Genomic DNA, 19188 nt, shown 5'->3' on the forward strand with positions numbered 1-19188 from the left:
ACTTTAGAGTGTGTTTTTGTGTAAGATAAGAACTTTGCCTTGGTGTTGAATGCCTGATACGTAGCAGGATGTGATATGTGGCTTATTTTGTCTCTGTTCGTGTTTCACTGCTGTGACTGGGTTCTGTTTTGTGGATATGCAACTTAACACTAACTGAAAAAAGAGTCACGTTTGATTGCTCATTAGTTTTTCTCACATTGCGCTAGTTTCTAATTGATAGATGTCAAACTCTTTCAATAATTAGCAAAACACAGGGTGTTGATTTCTGGATGGTATCCTTGTTTTTTGTTTTTGTTTTTGTTTTTTTTTCATTTTTAAGTATAGATAGCTAGCTCATGAGTGGGACTCGTTTTTCAAATCCGAGGAAATGCGGGTGCTTCCAGCCTGAAGTCAGGAAATACTTGGCTTTTGAAGTATAACGGTTGCTGCACGGAGCTCTGGCTGTGCCGAGCCTGAGGAAATGCTGCAACAGCACGGCCAGCCCTTTGAGAGGGGCATCTTTCTGCACTCACTTATCGCAGGAATCTGCTCCCGAGTCCTCGTGTTCATGGCACCGAAGTTCGGTGACAGTTTTGCTTGGACATGGCTGTGCTTCTGAACTGGAGCCTGCATCAGGAGGTATTGGCTGCTCCTAACGTGTGTGCGTGATGTTCATTCATCTCGCCGCTCTTTGTATAGTGGAAGGGATCTGACACTGCCGCCTGCATGGAGGGAGGGAGAGGGGCTGAGCTTCTTCCTTGCTTTGAAAATAATTGCCTTGCTAGAGCTGCTGTCGTTAAGTAGGCAGATTTGTTAGACATGTTTGTTAGATTAGTACTTCATAGTCATGCTAATGTTTATAAGCCTTATGGTACCAAGAGAGGCTCTGCTTTGTTAATAAATTCCAGACCGAAATTTTCCATGTAGAAGCTAGAAACAAACTAACAAGAGCTGCAGCTTCTCTGCACAGGCAAATTCTGTCCAGCTGTGGAATTAATGATATATAGTAGTAAGTCAATTTTCTTCTTCTTTGCAATATCCATAGCACTCAAGTTGTAAGTTTGGACTAAAATTGAAAGCACTCTTGGTAATACTGTGGGATGCATTTGAATGTTACCCTCTAACAAAAAAGGGGAGCTCCACCTTTGTTCACTGGAGACTGCTGTAAATTCAAAGGGAGTATCTATATTTTTAATGCTTCAACTTCCGTCACCGCTATTCAAGAAAGCATGTGGTACCAGCATGTAGATACTCTTCCTATTCTACAGTTGTGACAAACTATTCTAGTGTTATGCTGGAGCGTGCGTGATTTAGTAGGCTTGATAGCCTCTCTGTTCTGCAACTTCAATATATTAGTGATAAACACCCCATAACTGAAGTTCTTTCAGGGAGTTTTAAGGCACGGTTGATAAAGTTGGAATTAATTTTAACAAAACCTAGTTGCATGATGTGACAAGATGTACAAAGAAAGTTTTAATTTGATATTAATTATTTTCCTGTAGTCCTCTCTTTGGTTTTAATCGCATGAGATAAAAGAGCTTACATTACTGATATTAGTTAAAGTGATGCTTCCAGCATGAAAGTATGCTTCTGTGATGAACACGGTGAAATTTCTTGATATATAGTAGAGTAGTTCTTGGCAGTACTATTCACATGCACTTTGAACAGTGTACTACTTAGGCACGAGGGAAGTGTTTTCTCTCCATTATGTATTGACCCTGTTGTAGGTCTAGTCACAAGGGACAGAGCTGGATGGAGCCCATGAACTGCAGAGCTGGAATTAGCAGTTCTAGGGTGTGAATGTATGTCTTCTAGCCAGGGCGAAGTGCGGCAGCCTTATTCTACACTAGCTGGCCAAACGAATGATGTACAGCAGTAGCTCATAAGGTCTATAACCAAGGCCATAGGGCAGGTGAGGCGAAGGTGATGTAAGGTGTAAATGGAGTAGATTGGGGGACTGTTTGGCTAAAACCGGTGCTGTCATTAGTTTGAGCTTACCAAAATTCTACTGTCTAGCAAACAGAATTTGTGGCAGTATAACACCTATCACACTCTACTTCTTATGTTGTATGTTCAGAGATTAATCTTACTGTAGGTGATGCAGAACTCGACCAGTGCCATCTGTTCTAATTTGAGTACAGCTAACTCTGCTTATTGCATCACCATGTATCGAATCAGCTCTAATTGGGTGAAGAGTGATTCATACAATCTTAGGCTACTCAAATGTGAATAATAACAAATTTAATTTGGATTCCCAAGTGGTGTGTTGTTTTTTTTTTTTTTCTCCTTAGTTAGTCTTATTAGATCTATCCGGTTTCCCAGGAGTGAAATATTGCCTCTTCAGTGTCATTATGAAGCTCTTCTTACTTGCATCTTGACTTAGTCTTGTATGTTTGATTTTGGTGTTACAGTTTTGTTGTTGTTTGCTTGTTTGTTTGTTTGTTTTTCCTCCTCAATGAAGTTTTGGAGTGCTCCTCACACTGAGGACCAGAACTGGTGTCACAGGTCTTGTCTTGTACTTACGATGTCTGCTGTCCATCCTTATCTTTTAGCCTTTTGCATTTGAGGGGCAGGGAGGGTGATGAGGGTGGTACAGGCCCTGAAGAAGGATCTCTGCTCTATTCAGAGATTTAGGAGTTGCTATGAGCATTGTTTCAAGGTCTTAAAGTTCACGTGCCACTGTTGTCTCCTGACAGGCGTGTGCAGCTCTTGACTTGCTGGAGGGGAGGAAAGCTCACCTGAAGCTCTCACATTCATTTTGTTTGGTATCAATTTATTAATACTTGACACAGTTCAATGTGCCTGTTACTGTTTAAGCATGAGGTCACTGTTGTACTAGAGAAAGCTTTGTGTGCTGTTCCAACAAATTTGAGTAAGCGTGTTGTTTAGTCCCTTCATCTAGATAATATACCATATCTATCTAGTTCTTCGTTGAGCTTGTCAGGATTTTTGTTTTTCTGACATCTTTAAAGTTTTTTGTGTGGCAATATGTGTGCTCCTTGGTTTTAGCTCTTAAGGACCTTGCAGATTCTGTTTTGGGAGCTCATCCTATTGTTCCCTTAACCATTTAAAGTGAGAAGTTAATAGACTTTACTTTCTATGGTCAATAAATACAATATACTGGACAATTAACATTTAGAATGACAATTTCAGATATTTACAATGTTTATGTGCATAGACTGGGAATATGTCTGTCTCTTAAAAAGCTTCTATTGTCTTATCACTGCACCTTTTTTTTTTTTTACTTTTTGGTAACTGCCTTGCTCTGCTTCATGTAATAGTTTGCTACTCCTCAACAGTTTAAGCAAACTTTATGAATAATACCTATAGGCATGGCCTGCATTACACTTCTGCTTTCTCCTTCCAGTTTGAGAACTGCTGTCCCAGCACGGTACCATCTGCTCTTACTTTCTGCCCGAGAAGCACTCTGCAACTCCCTTTAGGATGTAGTCATCATCTCCTTCTCTGCTCAGCAATATTTGGAAAAAGCTGATAGGCCCCTAGACCATGGGACTTGGGAGAGGCAAAGCATGGGAGAATTAAGTCTTGTATTGTCCCAGCAGTAGCACCACTGGGTTTGTTTGGGGTGGAAATGTGACTCACTCACCCTGCAATTGCACTGCCTATCCCACTCTACTCCAGTCTCCCTCTTTGACACAACCATTTTCAAGACTTGACAACAAAAATTCTGTGTATGTTAAATAGATTAAATGCTTAGCTATTTTAAGGATTTATTTTCTTTATATACAGGTGAATGCTGAAAAACTGTACAATAACTCATTTAACCTTTTTGTTTTGCTCTACTGTAACAGTTGGTAGTCCAGGAAGATCTGCAATGGCCCTGTGGGTTTCAGGAATAAGAATCCCATTTCTCCCCTTTGGCTGCTTAATTTCATGAGACTGCTGCAGGGAAATACTAGAGCGTGGAAACGTTAATAATTTTTGAATGTTTCAGGGGTCTGTCTTCTTAATATTACTAAACTGATTTCTAAAAGTAGTTAAGCAGTTTCATCCTGTTAATTCAGTATTTTAACGTCTCCATTCTGCTTGCTATCTTCTCTGACTTTGCCCTCCAATTTCAGCATTAACAGGTAATAGGCTAATATTGAAATCCAAAACAGTTACACAACTTTGATGGAGAAGCTTTTGTGACTGGCACTTCTTGATATCCAGAGGAGCAAAATGTCAAACAATTGTATTTGCCAAAGAACTATGTAAACATCCACATTGGGATGGTTGCTGTGCTGAATAATTGTGCAACTTTTCCTGGCTTGCATTTCAGGAAAATATAGATGAAAACTCTTCTTTAGACTCCACTTGATCCCAGTTAGGGTTTTTCCCCAAAGTCAAAACATTAAATTAAAATATTGTAAGGTATGTCTCAGGTGGCAGTAACGCTTGGTTTTTAATAAGTTAGTGTCACTCTATGAGTGAAGAGAGTCAAGTCTAACAGTACATGCTGGTACGTCGTCAATCGCTGGACACATCTTCATAGAATCGTAGGATAGTTTGAGTTGGAAGGGACCTTTAAAGGTTATCTAGTCCAGCCCCCCTGCATCAGTATGCAGTTACTCCTGTACACTGAAGACAAATAAAATCTGTGTGTATGACTAGTTAGTCTGTTCGTGTCTGTCTTGCGTCTTATACTTGAAGCTGGTTTTCGCACTGTATTGTCTAGAGAATCCATGAAACATCCAACAAGCATCTGAAACTGGTTCTGGGCCGTCTGACAGATACTTTTCATCCTTGTGATTCCCCCATGTTACGTTGTTTTCCTCCTCAACTCTGTATAAGAATAGTATTCATAACTATGGAGATCAAATGGATCTCAAATTTTCACCTTGATTTATCATTTTAATTCTGTGGATAGGTAGAAAAATAGGGAAAAAAGTGAATACTGATGAGGGTGCACTCTAAAAAAAAGTTTATCTGAGCAAAGCAGGGAGTAAGAATTGGTTGGGCAGTATTTGCTGAAACCTCTGCTGTAATGCTAGCATCCCTCTATGCTGAAGTGAAAATACTGTCACAATTTGCGTGGTAGGTAGAAGAAAAAGCTATAGAGGGGAGAAGGGATTGTGAAATAGTAATTGTGACGTGAATGCTAGTGTCTGAAGAACATGCGCGATCTGAAAAAGATGGAAGTAAACCCAAGGGATAACTAGCAGGATGGTATGGTGGGATTTTTTTAGACAGAATTTAAAACTCTGTGTGTATGTTTGTGGGGGAGATCTTTAAGAGAGGAGGGGATGGATGGGGAATCCTGTTGTGGTAGAATAGGTAGTGTCTTATCTTCAGCCTATTTGGATGTTCACTGGTGGGAGGGGGGGGACAGGATGTGTTCAGAGGCTATTTGGTATGATTAGAAAGACTTAAGAATTTCTTTTCCAGTCTTTTCTCTGAAAAGTGATGAGCAAGTGGCAGAACCCAGTTATTGGAGTGGAAGTAATGGTGCACTTTTTAAAAAAATTCAAATTGCTGATTAGACAGCTGACATTGTTTATTCTACTTGAGTGTGTGTAGAATTTACACATTTGGAATACTATATTAATTTGTCACTGTACTTTGAATAGAAATAGAAGTGAATAGTCCTGTAACAGGTTCTGGATTCTAAAAGGGGAAATGTTAATTAAAAGACATCTAACTTGTGAATTTTGGTAAGACAGAGAGCTAAGGGATTTAAACCCTAGAGCTTCTTTAAGCACAGACCATAGAAAGAATAAGAGGACTGATCAGTAGAAAAAGAGCTGTACCTTGGAATATGAACCGGCATGTAAAAGTGAAAATTGTCCATGTCCAGCTGAGCTGGCACAGCTAGGAGGAAGCGCACCTTGGGTGATGGTAAAGCAGCCTGGTAGTGAGAACGAGTGAAAATTGTCCTGTATTCATGTCATATCAAGACTAACTTTTAGCCTCACAGAAAACTGAGATGATGATAACATCTATGGGGATGAAAGCCAAACCATCAGTGCGTCTTAGGGAAATTGAACTTCGTTTTGCAATAAGTGAACTGGAAGGAGATTTGAGTTGAATGCCCAATGGATGAGGAGTGTGTAATGGGAGACAGGGATTAAGAGTAAGGTAATTTTCTGCTGTGACTTGCAGAAGTATTGGCAAGTGAGATTACTGCCTCATTAGCAAGTTTCAGCTGGTATCATGTGACTGAAAGAAAGAGATGCTGTAGGGAGCATGGGTTATTTATGAAAGTGTGACTTCAGAGTGACCTTTTTAAAAAAAAATAGAAAATTACTTTGAAACATTATCAAATATTATAGATATTGGAAGCTGTAGGGAATACAGAAGCTGTTGATTAGGACATTGGATTAGGTGAGCGTTGAGAACCAATTTTTCTTGCAAAGAAAATTAGACAGATATTCTTTCTTGATCTCATTGTTACTAGTAACTTTCCCAACGCATGTAACGTAATAGCATTCATTATCCTTCCAGAGAAGATGAGACCTGGTGAGAAAGAGGTTTGGTTAAGCAAATATTGTCAAAAGAGCAATTAGAATCACTCTGATCTGCAGTCAGCAGAGTTGGACAAGTCCTTGTTTTCTTTACTGAGGGCAAAATGAAAAAGGAGCTTGCATATTAAATATGTTGATACTGAAAGCAGACATCCTCTCAAGGTGTTTGGGATAAAACAGAAGAAGAACCAGGTGGCTATAAAAGGTTGGATAATACAGGGCTGAAGTCAAGAGTTTCTATTGGAGATGTGCAGTTTGGGCTTACAGTGTATAGTAGGAATCCGTAGGTAAGAATGGTGGAGGAGGAGAGAGATTTGGCTGTGCTTCTTAATTGCATCATGACTGAGACAGCAGGGAAGTGTGCCCTTTAAGTAAGCTATGTCATAGAATGGATGACATTCTATGTGAGGTTTTTGTAGTAGGTAGCAAACGAGAAGTAATGCAATTTGTACTTCGGGAAAATTTCCACACACTTGCTGCCTGTATTCCGAAAGTGTCAGTTGAAACATACAGAGATTGCTGGTCTCTCTTTCACAAAATTGTTTCCAAAACTGTCCTAGGAATGGAATATCTAGCTCTGCAAAATAAAAACAAAGAAGTAGTGGTGGCCCTGTGCAAAGCTGATGTAGGAAGAGGGCTACAGAAAAAAGAGGGCAGTCTTGGTTTAAAAAAAAAAAATTAAAAAGCAAACATTTGTCAATAGACCTTTTGGTAATTTAAAACCTTATGTTCTGAAACAGATTCCAGTAAAAAATATAGAAATTATTTGTTTTGCTTCCACCACGTAAATTATCTATACAGAATTTAGAATTTACTATTTTTATGTTGTCAGCCAAGAAGCTAATGGCACTCTACTGAAGAAATAACTTGTGTAAATACTTAATGTTTGACACATCACTGTCTATGCTATCTCATTTGTGGCTACTAAACAGACCTTTCAAACTGTCCCGTAGGTTCCTGATGTCATCAGCAGCATAAGACAAGTATCGAAAGCAGCACTGAAAGAAGATGCCAAACCAAGTAAGGAGGGTGAAGATGCCTTCTATGATTCTCAAAAATTTGAGGTCTTATACTGTGGAAAGGTGACGGTGGCTCACAAGAAAGCTCCTTCCACACTAATTGATGATTGCATTGAGAAATTCAGCCTTCATGAGCGCCAGCGCCTGAAACTATTAAATGAGCAGCGGAATAACGAGTCGAGTTTGGACTTACCCCTCTGTGAAGGAAGTGTGCCAGCTTCTCCGTTGGATAGCCCGTTTGAGGAGCTGGACAGCCCAAATAACATCACAGGTCATGCTGCAATCTTCACAGTTGGCAGCCAGACCAACTTGACCAACCTGGCCAGCACTCGTGGATCCTTTCCAGAGCGAATTTTAGAGGACTCTGGCTTTGATGAGCAGCAAGAGTTTCGCTCCCGGTGCAGCAGTGTCACTGCAGTTATGCAAAGAAGGGTTCATGACACAAACCTCAAAGTACAGCCGCGCAGAAGACATGCAAGTGCACCTAGTCATGTTCAACCCTCTGATTCTGAGAAGAACAGGACAATGTTGTTCCAGGTGTGTGCTAGGATGAGCAATTTCATGTTAGTTTTGCACTGTATCTTCCCCAGTGCAGTTTGAAGCTGAGACAAGTTTTGCAAGATAAGTAGTATAGATCCAGTATGGTTTCATGATTAGTCATAAATATTTATATATCTGTTCATAAATGATTGGAACACAGGTAACTGAATTTTCTTAAGGAAATCACCTCAACTCATGAGCTCAGGAAAATTTTAAGAAAAAGGAATTACTTGCAGGAGCTGAGTTTCTAGGGAAATAATTATTTTATCTGCAGTTCCGGTTTGTCTGTATGGGTGAGATCTAGGACCTAGCTGAAAAAAGTGAGTATGCTTTCAAAAGAGAATTGATGAAGTCTTCCATGTGAACAAATCCTCTTGTGCAATTAAAAAGAAGATTGCAACTTCACATAAGGCTTTCACAGCCTTCAGTCTGAGCCAGCCCCTTTATGATACCTTGTAGTGACGTTCAGCTTGTCTTTCCCAGATAAGTACTCAACCATCTCTGCACTGAAGGCTTCTTCCTTCAGACCTCATGGTTATTTCTTCTTGTCTGAAGTGCATTTGACATCTTCAGAGCTTGTATTGAGAAAACAAAAGGACACTTAAAGGAGGTGACCCATAAAAGGAAAGATCTTTGGACCCTAAAATAACAGGGAGCTAAATGCCTGCGTTTTGTCTTTCCATTTGCTTTAAAGATAATTCTTGGCTTTTATTCTCTTGGGGAAATGCTAACTGAAGTGAGAATGCATTGCCCTTTAGAAAGCCACAACTATCACTAGTAATGAAAAGGAGTTAGCTGAAAAACTCCCCAAACTCTATGGAATAATTTCCATACGCTTGAAAAGCAGTTTGGGAAAGCTGAAAAGATAGCTTGCTGGAGAACCTACTCTTTCTCATCTGGAATTGGGACAGAAAAAAAAGTATCACCTTAAGATCAATGTAGTTTCTTAGCAGATCTGTAGTATGTTTTAAAAAATAATAAATCCATAAATTCTGATTTTTATTGCAGCTTTTATTTTAGCCACATTGTTTACTAAAGGTTTTAGTATTGTTTGTCAAACGTATGATCTTTGGACCAAAATAACTTGAAAAGAAAAGGGAGGAGGGGTGAGAAGGTTGTCTTCTCTCCAAGTCTTTTTCCTATTAAACCGAGTGTATTGTTCTTATTGAAATATTCTTTCTTAACATAGACTGAATTATGGCACCCTTGTTCCTCCTGAGTAAGCGGTTGTGCTGAAGGTGCTTTATGTGAACAAGAAATGGCTAGATTGTGACATTTTTCTCGCTGTTAATGTTGTGCCTCCGGGACAGTCATAAACTAGACTTATTTTCTCCCACTCCCAAGGTTGGAAGGTTTGAAGTTAACCTCATCAGTCCAGACACCAAATCTGTTGTTCTTGAAAAGAATTTTAAAGATATCTCCTCATGTTCTCAGGTAAGCATTAATAACAAGCAACATGTAGATCATCAGGAGAAAAGGAGTTTTTTTGTTCTTCAGCTGAGTTGCCTTGCTGGTCTATAGGCAGCAGAAAAAAGAGAAATGTAAAATTATGTTTCAACATTCTGTACCCTTTTGCTTTATTCAGTCTCAAGGGCCATTTTTAAACAGTTTATCCTATCTAAATTACCCTGAATTAAATTAAATTGCTGGTTTACCCTATTGGCTCCTTAATTTAAAAAAGAAAAAAAAGGAGGGCAGATTTTGAGCAATTGTGACTAGTGTATATCCAAATCCTGCATGAAGTTTGATACATCACCTTCTTTGAGGAGTACAACTGAAGACATTGGAACTACGATTGCTTCATAAACACTTGCAGCAGACTTGAAATACTGATGTGCCTTCATAGGAGTGACAGCTGTTACTCAAATCAGGGCTTTCACTCGTCAGGTAGTAGTTTCAAGTAGATACTGCACGAAAATAATGGAATGTCATTTCCAAAGAGCTTAAGTACAGAAAAGATGAGTGCAAAATAACCAGTCTGAGCTGTGGTAGTGGCGACTTTGATCATTGGTCAGAAAACAAAGTATAAACTGTTCTGCTTTAGGAGAGCACTGTATGCTTTTGGAAGCAGCTTAGTCTCCATTAGGATGCTCCGAGTGTGCTGTCTCTGAGCAGCTAAGCTCCTGAAAGCCTCTGGACTGAAAGGAGGAGAGCATCAGATCAGCCCTCCAGAAAAACAGTAATTCACCTGCATCACTTCTTCTGGGGAATATGGACCTAGCTATGTCCAGTAATAAGTAAATGTATCTTATAAAGTTAAATATCAGGGCTGAGGGATTCACCTTTCTATCTTGCTGTTGTTCAGCAGCTGCTACTTCTGGCACTTTCTGTTTTGAGGTCTTGTTTTATTACATTATTCTTTCATTGACCATTCACATGCATCACTTCAGGCCTCCTTAAATATTATTGTTCTAGTTTTAAAGTACACTTCCTGGCATGCTCTAAACCTGTATTTCACCCCCAAGTGCTTTCATTTTAATGCTGATAACAAATCTGCTCTTGCATGACTGTGCTACCGGTGCTAATACAAATTAAGAACTGGTCAGTACTTGTAGCTCAAATGGAGCCTTGAGCTACCAACTAAAGGTTCAGGCCCTTAAGTCAGGTCTGCTGTTTAACGACAATTGGTATTGCTCTTAGTAGAGAAAAAAAGGCAAGTGCAAATACAGAATGAGACAGTAGAATTAAACAATGATGTATTAATAGTGTTATCATAAATGCAGATCAAAGAGATTCTTAAAGCGGTGGTATCGAAAGCAAAATTTGCAAGTGGCTTGAGTCCTCTCCCACTTTGTGGGTGTACTGAGCTGAATGAAAGAGACACTTCAGCTTTACGTACTGGGCTCCTGGGTTGCACGTACACACTGACAGCAGTCAAACAAAACAGTCTTAAGCGGGGACAACCTCTGCTCTGATGAGTTTAAAGTGTGGTGGAGACCAGCAAGACCATGATAGACCTTCAAGGCCAAGCTTTCCTTCAATAAAATAACTGTACAGTAAATAATGTTAGGTAATGCTGTGTGTTGGGCTTTGGAGGTGGAGTTTTTCAGTCCACCTCTTCATTTTCATTTGGAGAAAAGCTTTTGTTATTTTGCATGCTTGAATAACTCCAGCAGGCACTAACAATACTGTGGGGTTTTTGGTTTGATTTTTTTTTTTTTTTTTTTTTTTAATGCAAAACAAGTACTTTAGAGAAGTCAGGTTTTTTTTTTTCTCTGTTCAATAGAAATGAAACATTAATTTGTTCAAGACTAGGGATTTGGTTGCATAAACCTCATCAGTACTTCTTTTAGGAACTCAGTGCTAGCCACAGAACTTCTCTATTGTGGATTTATAGGGCAGTGATTTATTGCATATTGTGAGACTGCAGCTTAGGAATGTTTGTTGTTCTTGTTTTCAAACGATAAAAAGGAGATGTTCTCTTCAGCTTGCATTCTGGATTCTTTTAGTCTGGTCTAATAAAGGTGTCTTTATTCTATAGCTTAAGTATGGTTGATCTGCTGCCTTCATTATCCTCACTCCATATAATTGTCAAAGGAGCAAATATAATTGATGATAAACCCCTGTGTCTGCTCTCTAAGCTCAGGTGTCAGAGAGCTGTAGAAGTTTTCTTGTTGCAGCCCTGCTGACCTTGAGGGAACACCGAACAAGAGAAAACTTGGCTCTTTTGGCATGACAAGTCTGGCCACCCTCTTAAACAAATGTGATGGAGCTACTGTAAATGGAGGAACGTACTGTGCTCTTTATGCTTCAGTGGTGCAAGTGTCACGTCCGTGTGGAGGTTGAGAAATCAGACAGCAGTAGGCTTGTTGAGGTGCTGACAGTGGGGAGGGAACTGGCCTCTTACGGAACCGCCTTAAGTAAATATCGTTTCCTTGCAAAATAGAGTGCAGCGCTTCGCTGTTGCATAGATTAACATATGTGTATACATCTGTTCTTTTTCATTTTATACTTTTGAAGACTGCATATGCCACAGGCAAATGGGTTCAGTTAAGTCAGGATTAGTGTGGGCTGTGGTAAACTGATGCCATTTGTGCCATCTTAGACACCCGCTGTACCTTCGTTAAGATTTGTTTCAGTAGGACAAATGAAACTCTCGGAATTTTGTTTTTAAAAACTACAGCATGTAGTGACAGTATGTTCAGTCTGTCACGTAGTGCGTTACCAGTTTTTGTCTGAGTGTTTTCTGTAGTGACGAGTAAGTTGTTTTGCCTCTTCCCCTCTTTTATGATATAGATGTTTTCTTTGGAGATGGATCCAAGCAACAGAGCTCTACTTTCTGTTGTATTTGAACTTGAAGGATTAGGCTTTCTTTTGGAGAAAATCGACTATTGCCATACTTAGATGATAAAAACATTGGCAAAAGCTTTAACAATAGTGAGTCATGTTCCATGAATTGAGACTGGGAATATAGTACTTCTTAGGAAGCAGCTCTCTTTGATCTTCTCAGTGCTGTTTTTAGCAAGGCAATGTTCTCTGTCAAGCAGTTAGACTAGGATCTTGAAAGAAAACATCAGCAGTGATGTGTAGTAAGTCTTGAAACTTCTGATATGTAACTCAGTCGCAAAGAATTTATTTAAGAATTTGGTTGGAATTCTGCATGTCACCAGTCATTCCCTGCTTTTTTTTTTTTTTTTTTTTTTGGTGTAGTCCTAACTTGTATTATAGGAAAGTTAAGATCTGTTGCTACTTTGATGCTACTCCAGTCCCATGTTTTAGCGTGGGCTCATTACATCAAGTGTTTCCTGCAGAGGCAATTCCAAATACAAACTAGCACTCTGTATTTTGCTTCCCTGAAAGTCCAGTTTCCTAATGGAAGAAATTCAGATCCAGGTCTACTGCTGTGTAACTTATGTTTTGATTGTGTCAAGAGCTTTATGTAACTTTTAAATGCAAAAAGCAATTTAGAAGATAGCTATTGTAGTTGTAAAATAGATCATTAGAAGTATACATTTACAGTTTCTTGAATTTTTGTATTGGCTAGTGTTAGAGTCTTGTAACTATTTTTAGGATCACTTTGCAAACTAAACCTGTTTATAAAGTAGTCCACTCATGCTGCTTTTGAACTCTTTTAGGGTATAAAACACGTTGATCACTTCGGTTTCATTTGCCGGGAATCTGTTGAACCTGGGTTAAGCCAGTATGTTTGCTATGTGTTCCAGTGTGCAAGTGAGTCTCTGGTGAGTATTTATTGATGATCCTAGACTTTGCATTGAGGGATGTCTGAGGCATTTCCTAACCCATGGGAGTCTCTGTTATTCTGCTGTGTCAACTGAGCCTCAGTGGTCACGTCTTCTCAGTTGTGACTATGAAAAAATCCAATAGTAAATGCATACATTCTGTTAATATCTGGCCGTAGTCTGCTACTCTGCTGATGCATATATCAATAACAAATAGAAAAAATCCATATAGATGCAGACTGTGAGCATATTTCAGCTCTGTATTTAATTGTACTTCTTGCATTTCTGATTGTTGAGACACTTGGTTCCTTATTAAACATGTGATTAAATGTATTGAATCAGTAACAAAGCTAATGATAAAACCCAAATGTACTTTTCAGGGTAGGGTTTAAACTACTGTCTGATCCTGCATGAATCTTCAACCTGCATGTGGCTTTAGCATTTTCCCTGTAGTCTGTTTTGTTCCTCAGGAGGAGAAAACAGCAGTATCTGATCAGAGAAGAAAACCATAATATGTGTATAACTATAAAAAAATCCATTGGACATTTTATAAAGTGTGTATCAATCAACTGAAGTTCCAGGTGCCAGTAATTTAACTTAATGACATGAGATGCATGAGATGACAGGAAATTATATTGGCTGCTACATTTTTATTTTAAAGCTCTGACACTTTAAAATAAGTTGCTTTCTGTTCTGAAACATGTTTGTTCCTGATGGCTGTGTTAAGAGCTGCTAACTCTTTTTTCAGCTAAACTTAAAAATCACTCTTCTAGCTAACTGAAAATATAATTTGTTAATCCATTGACTGGCTTAAGAGTGAATAAATTTACATCAATAAAACTTCAAGCAGTTAACAGCTCTAGGTGTATAATGGTAGCTGAGGCTATAGCTTTATCCAAACGGGAGCTTATGAAATCATTGTGCTAGCAGAAAGTGTTACATCTGACCTATTGATAAATCTGACCACGTATAATTCAAAGACCTAAAATGTACTGTATAAAGAAACCAACTATTTATGAACTTCTTTACATATTCTAGTACTGATATGTGTGAGTTTGCTGTTACAGCAGTATGAAATGAACATTCTTGAGCTACTTTCAGCTTCAGTCATTTGGACCCCCGTGACAGTTTGACTGTGACAGGGCAGAGCTGTAAAACCCAATGCTTTCCGGATTCTGTGCTGCCAGGCAGGCTGTTTTGATAGGTTTGTGTATAGTTGCTCTAAACCTAGCTACAGTTCTCCTGATTTTAGTGTAATCATAATCCGTATGCTTAGGACTGTGGATCTTCCATTTGGGAGGCATTGTTGCCAACTTGAAAAAGTTTTACCAGTCTGTATTCACTGCTTAATGCCCCGCTTTATTGCTGAGAAGAGAGAGCATCCAGAAGCTACTGGTAGTGCTTAGAACTGTGAGTTTAAAAAAAAACAAAAACAAAAAACCCCACAACAACAAAAAAACCCCAACAAAAACAAAAAAGGCAGGTGTTGTTTGTTCTGTTTAATTCTATAATAAAAAAAAGAACCCAAGTAAACAAAAAAAAACCTCAAACCCTAAATGTATCGGGACAGAAACTAATTCAAATTTCCACTTTTACACTTTCAGCAAGTGCCTCTCTTTTTTTTTATTTTTTATTTTTTATTATTTTATTTTATTTTATCCCCCTCCCCCATCAGGTGACAGACCCTCAAAAAAAGTCTGTATGTTTTCAATGTTAGACTAGTTATAAGCAAAGCAACAGGTAAAAGCAAGGACCTGATTCTCAAGTAGAATACGAATTTCTTTTCTGAGATTGTCATCAAGCTTTCGTCTCCTTCTTTCCACGCTAATGCAAAGACTCAAGCAAACAGCTTTTAATAAGCATTTTATTCCCCTAAAACACAAACAGGGGAACTCCAAGAACTTTGTATATAAGGTCTGGGAGCATATTTGAATGAGTGTGGAGAAACACTGACACCTCAACCTTTCTTACTCAAAAGTTGAGCTTTTCCAGTGCTGCTGTGTGGGAACAGCACTGCTGCATTCGTACTAGTGCAGTGGAGAGATCAGGGCAGACTGCAGAGCAAGCCAGCTGTACTTAAAGATCAGGTGGTGGTTGTAGTGAGGCTGGTAGCCAGTCTAGTAGCCTGGAGAAAAGTGAGCTGCTGTGGGAAGCTCCTGTCTGCCAGAAGGAGGGGTCTGTGGGTTTTTTTTTTTTTGCTAAAATGGTACAGTGATGGGAGGAAAATTGTTGAGAGGCAGCACGTACAATTTACAGGAGAAACTTGAAGCTAAAGCAAAAGAAACTAATGTTTTTTATTTAGCCAGCATATATTCAAGCAAAAAATTCCCACTTGCAGCTTGTTAGAGCAGTGACTGCCTGCCCAGTAGGCTTTGGTGGCTGCGGTTAGATACTCACAATTGCCCTGTCTGGCTGAACTTGAAGATGGTGAGCATCCACAGAAAAGGCAGAAAGCTGGGAATACAGCCTTGATCTCTTTAGAAGACAGCAAGCGGGAGTGTTTTTTTATTGTAAAGCACCTGTCTATGATGTGTTTTGTAAATCTAATGTAATGTATATGGCATGCATTTTTATTTATATACTGTCTTTTCCCTCCTTCCCTTGTAGGTTGATGAGGTCATGCTTACCCTGAAACAAGCCTTTAGCACTGCTGCAGCTCTGCAAAATGCGAAGACGCAGATTAAACTGTGTGAGGCCTGCCCTATGCATTCATTGCACAAACTTTGTGAAAGAATTGAAGGTAGCAGCTGAGTTTATTTTCTAATTGTGTTTTTCTGATTATTCTAGAAGGATTTTATTTATGTTAATCATGCAGTTTCAACTTAAACAATGTAAAAACAGAGGGAAAAGTATCCCAGTAAGCAATTCTTACCATTACTTTGCTCTCTCTAGAATCAAGTGGAGGTGATAGCAGTAATGATATTACATCTGAATATAGTATAGCTTCTGTTATAAATACATACTCTTTCATCATCATACCTCTCTCAAATGTTAAGCAGAGCAGAAAAACCATCCAGTTCACCTTCCATTTGTTTTTTTTTTTTCCTGAAGATGCGTGCTTTCAAAATGGATCATAAAAAGACATTTGTGATCAAAAAGGGTCTGTCTTGTGTGTTCGTTCTTTCCTGTGTGAGGTTGTTCTTTCCTTCTTTGTGTTTATTCTCTTACACACTTCAAAACCTAGTTCTGTTACGGGAAATAAATGATTAAGTTAGGAGACTAGTGTCTAATAAAAAAGGATAAGGCAACTACTTGGCTTCAAATACGACTAGACAAATCTTTGTAGTTTCTCTGGAAGTGAGCTATGCCGGAACACATGCAGAAATCTTAGAAGATGGAATTTAAAAAAGAAAAAAAAAGTATTAGCAGGATCCTATTTTTTCAGTCCCGCTGCTATAGCTCCTTGTGAAGTGTTGTATGCAAAAAAAAGCAAGTATGTTACAGTAGTCTTGTATCTTCTGGTCTGGTGATAATGGCGCTGATAATTGCCAGTTCTCCCATTCATTAAAAGTCACTGTTGCTACTTACCTCCCCCTGGTGGGTGAAAAGCAAAGTATAAAATCTTACCAAAGTGAAATTCTGTTAGGCTGTGACTGGTATTTTCCAGGTATAACAACAGATATTCCTAAGTGATAAAGCTTAACTTGGAAGGTCTTCTGTTGATGAAAAGCTATAGAGGCTGCTGTATAAGGCAGTGTAAGTATCTTGAACCCAGGTATTTGCAAGCTTGGGTCAAGTATGCAGTGTCAAAATAAAGTCTCTTCTAGGGCAACAACTTGAGTACCATAGTAATAGTTTCATAAACTTTGTACTTAGTGACTGAAGGGCTTATTTTAGTGTCCTTTTCTTTTTATCTGTCTGCTTTGTTTAGAGTCTAGAAGTTTATTATAATCAAAGATAGAGCTTCATGACTTTGAAAAAATTTTATCTGTTCTGATTGCAGTTTTCTATGAATGATATCTACCTTGGATGAAAAAAACATAGACACAGATTTTCATCTGATTCAAGAGTTTTGTTTTCCCCCACGGTTTTTGCAACTTGCTAGAACAAGCTCTGTGAGCAAACATACACTTTATCAAATGTCAGAAATTCTTTCCTTTATTCTTACAGCTTTTATGCTGTGCTTGCTTTTAAAAGTGTCTTCAGTTCTTTGGTATGACCTGTACCCTACCCTTTCCTTGTGTAGACATGCATCTAAATTTTTCAGTAAAAGGCGTCCAAAAACTCCTGAGTGTCCTATGTATTGAGTATCTGTCCAGTTATGTCCCTGATCTGTTCCCGTCTTCTTCCTCTCCCATACAGTTTTCAGGCTTTTGTCTTAGTGGTGCCTTGGTTCTAGGACAGAAGACGTCATTGGGATAGGGGGCACAACCTTTTACGAAGAAGCCAGCCACTGAGCTACTGATAGTTCTATTTTTACTACTTAAAGAAAGGAGACAAAACCATGTGGTTTAGCAAAACTTGAAGTATTTTGTATCATGTAAACTGCAGATATACAACTGTCATATGTTAAATTTGTATAAAGTCAAATGCAGGCTTATATCTTCTACTTTCATTTTTCTAGAAGTTTTTTGAGAGATTGTTTGAGAATCTAGAAGCTTTAGCATTCCTTTCTTTTCTCAGGACTCTATCCACCAAGAGCCAAACTTGTAATTCAGAGACATCTGTCGTCACTAACGGATAATGAGCAAGCAGACATTTTTGAACGTGTTCAGGTAATATGTTAGAAGCTGTTGTTTCAGGTTTGAAAAAGACCATGATAAAATGGACTAGATGTTTTTGCTTTTGGTTATGTTTGTTTTGTTAAGTAGCTGATCTACAATGTACTATTTTTCCACCAAACATCATACTGAAATAGCATGCTCCAACCTAACCTCGTATGTGATACACAGCTATCAGAAAAGTTTTGATTTCCAAGTCTGCTGAGATGCTGTATGTTCAAACCCAGAGTATTTTTTTTTTCTGAGCTTAGTTCTTCGTCTGTAAACACATTTCGCTACCTGAAAGTGGTATGTGAGTTGAGAGCACGTGAGACATGCAGGTATCAGGAATGTGTCAGGCGTTTTCAGAAGCTGTCTTTTTTTATTTACTCTGAAGCAAAATTCTAGTGTAAGCAGGTGTACTCAAGTGGATGAAGTACAGAATAATTTAGGCTTCCAAAAGCTACGCTCTCTCGAGCTGCCTGAAGGAAGGGAATGGCTGTTTGGTTTTCCTGGGTTCCTTATTCCATTTATAAGGCTATACAATGGCAGACAACCTTAGAAGACAAAGCGTGTGGGCATAAGTCTCCCTCCGCTCCCCCGCCTCTAACATTCTCCGTATGGAAAGTTTTGGTCTGTTTCGTATGGAGTATGAAGGCACACAAACAGTGGTGCAATTTGACATACTAATAGTGCACTCTGGCATCTGGCATATTGGTATATTAACTTCAAAGAATACATAAATATGGAAGGGAAAAATAAGCAAATCATAACTTGAAAGATAACTTTTTTCTTTTCTTTACTGTTACTGACAGAAAATGAAGCCTGAGAATGACCAGGAAGAAAATGAACTTGTGATCTTACATCTACGCCAGCTCTGTGAAACTAAGCAGAAAACACACATTCACATTGGTGAAGCACCATCGGTAAAGCTTATTTTGTATTATTCCTCTCCTTTCTCCAGCCCTATTAAAATGCATTGAATACTAGCGGGGCCACTGCTGGAGTTCGTCAGGGATAGTTGAAGCTGAGTATTGTGATTGAGAGGACTGTGAAAGAGAAGTACTTTGACTTGATTTATAGTGGCATGCTTAATTATTTTTTTTTTTTTAAGTTTTCAGGGCAGGAAGGGATGAAAGAAAGACAATTAATTATTTTTAGGTATAAATTTCCATACAGTGTGAAGATACCTCTTCTGTTCTTCTCCTTCTTCCCTGATCCCCTCTCCCAAACAGTTATTTCTAGGGAGAATAGGGAAGAGGAGGGCATTGATTTTGGTTTAAACTACAAACTTGTCTAGCAAAGG

The 19188-nt window shown here is 38.7% G+C and overlaps 1 protein-coding gene across 3 annotated transcripts in view; it reads left to right on the plus strand.

Annotated features, from left to right (window-relative positions):
• TBC1D4 (TBC1 domain family member 4) overlaps positions 1–19188 on the plus strand; it is a 115497-nt gene that overhangs the window by 62151 nt on the left and 34158 nt on the right. For all 3 annotated transcript variants that reach the window (XM_086771756.1, XM_086771761.1, XM_086771768.1), the window contains exons 2-7: positions 7397–7999; positions 9347–9436; positions 13078–13182; positions 15790–15922; positions 17806–17897; positions 18698–18808. In XM_086771756.1, coding sequence (XP_086627882.1) covers positions 7397–7999; positions 9347–9436; positions 13078–13182; positions 15790–15922; positions 17806–17897; positions 18698–18808 — 1134 coding nt within the window. The remainder of the gene's footprint in view (positions 1–7396; positions 8000–9346; positions 9437–13077; positions 13183–15789; positions 15923–17805; positions 17898–18697; positions 18809–19188) is intronic.

Source organism: Chlamydotis macqueenii, chromosome 1, assembly GCF_036417535.1.
Source record: "Chlamydotis macqueenii isolate bChlMac1 chromosome 1, bChlMac1.mat, whole genome shotgun sequence".
Lineage (NCBI taxonomy): Eukaryota > Metazoa > Chordata > Aves > Otidiformes > Otididae > Chlamydotis > Chlamydotis macqueenii.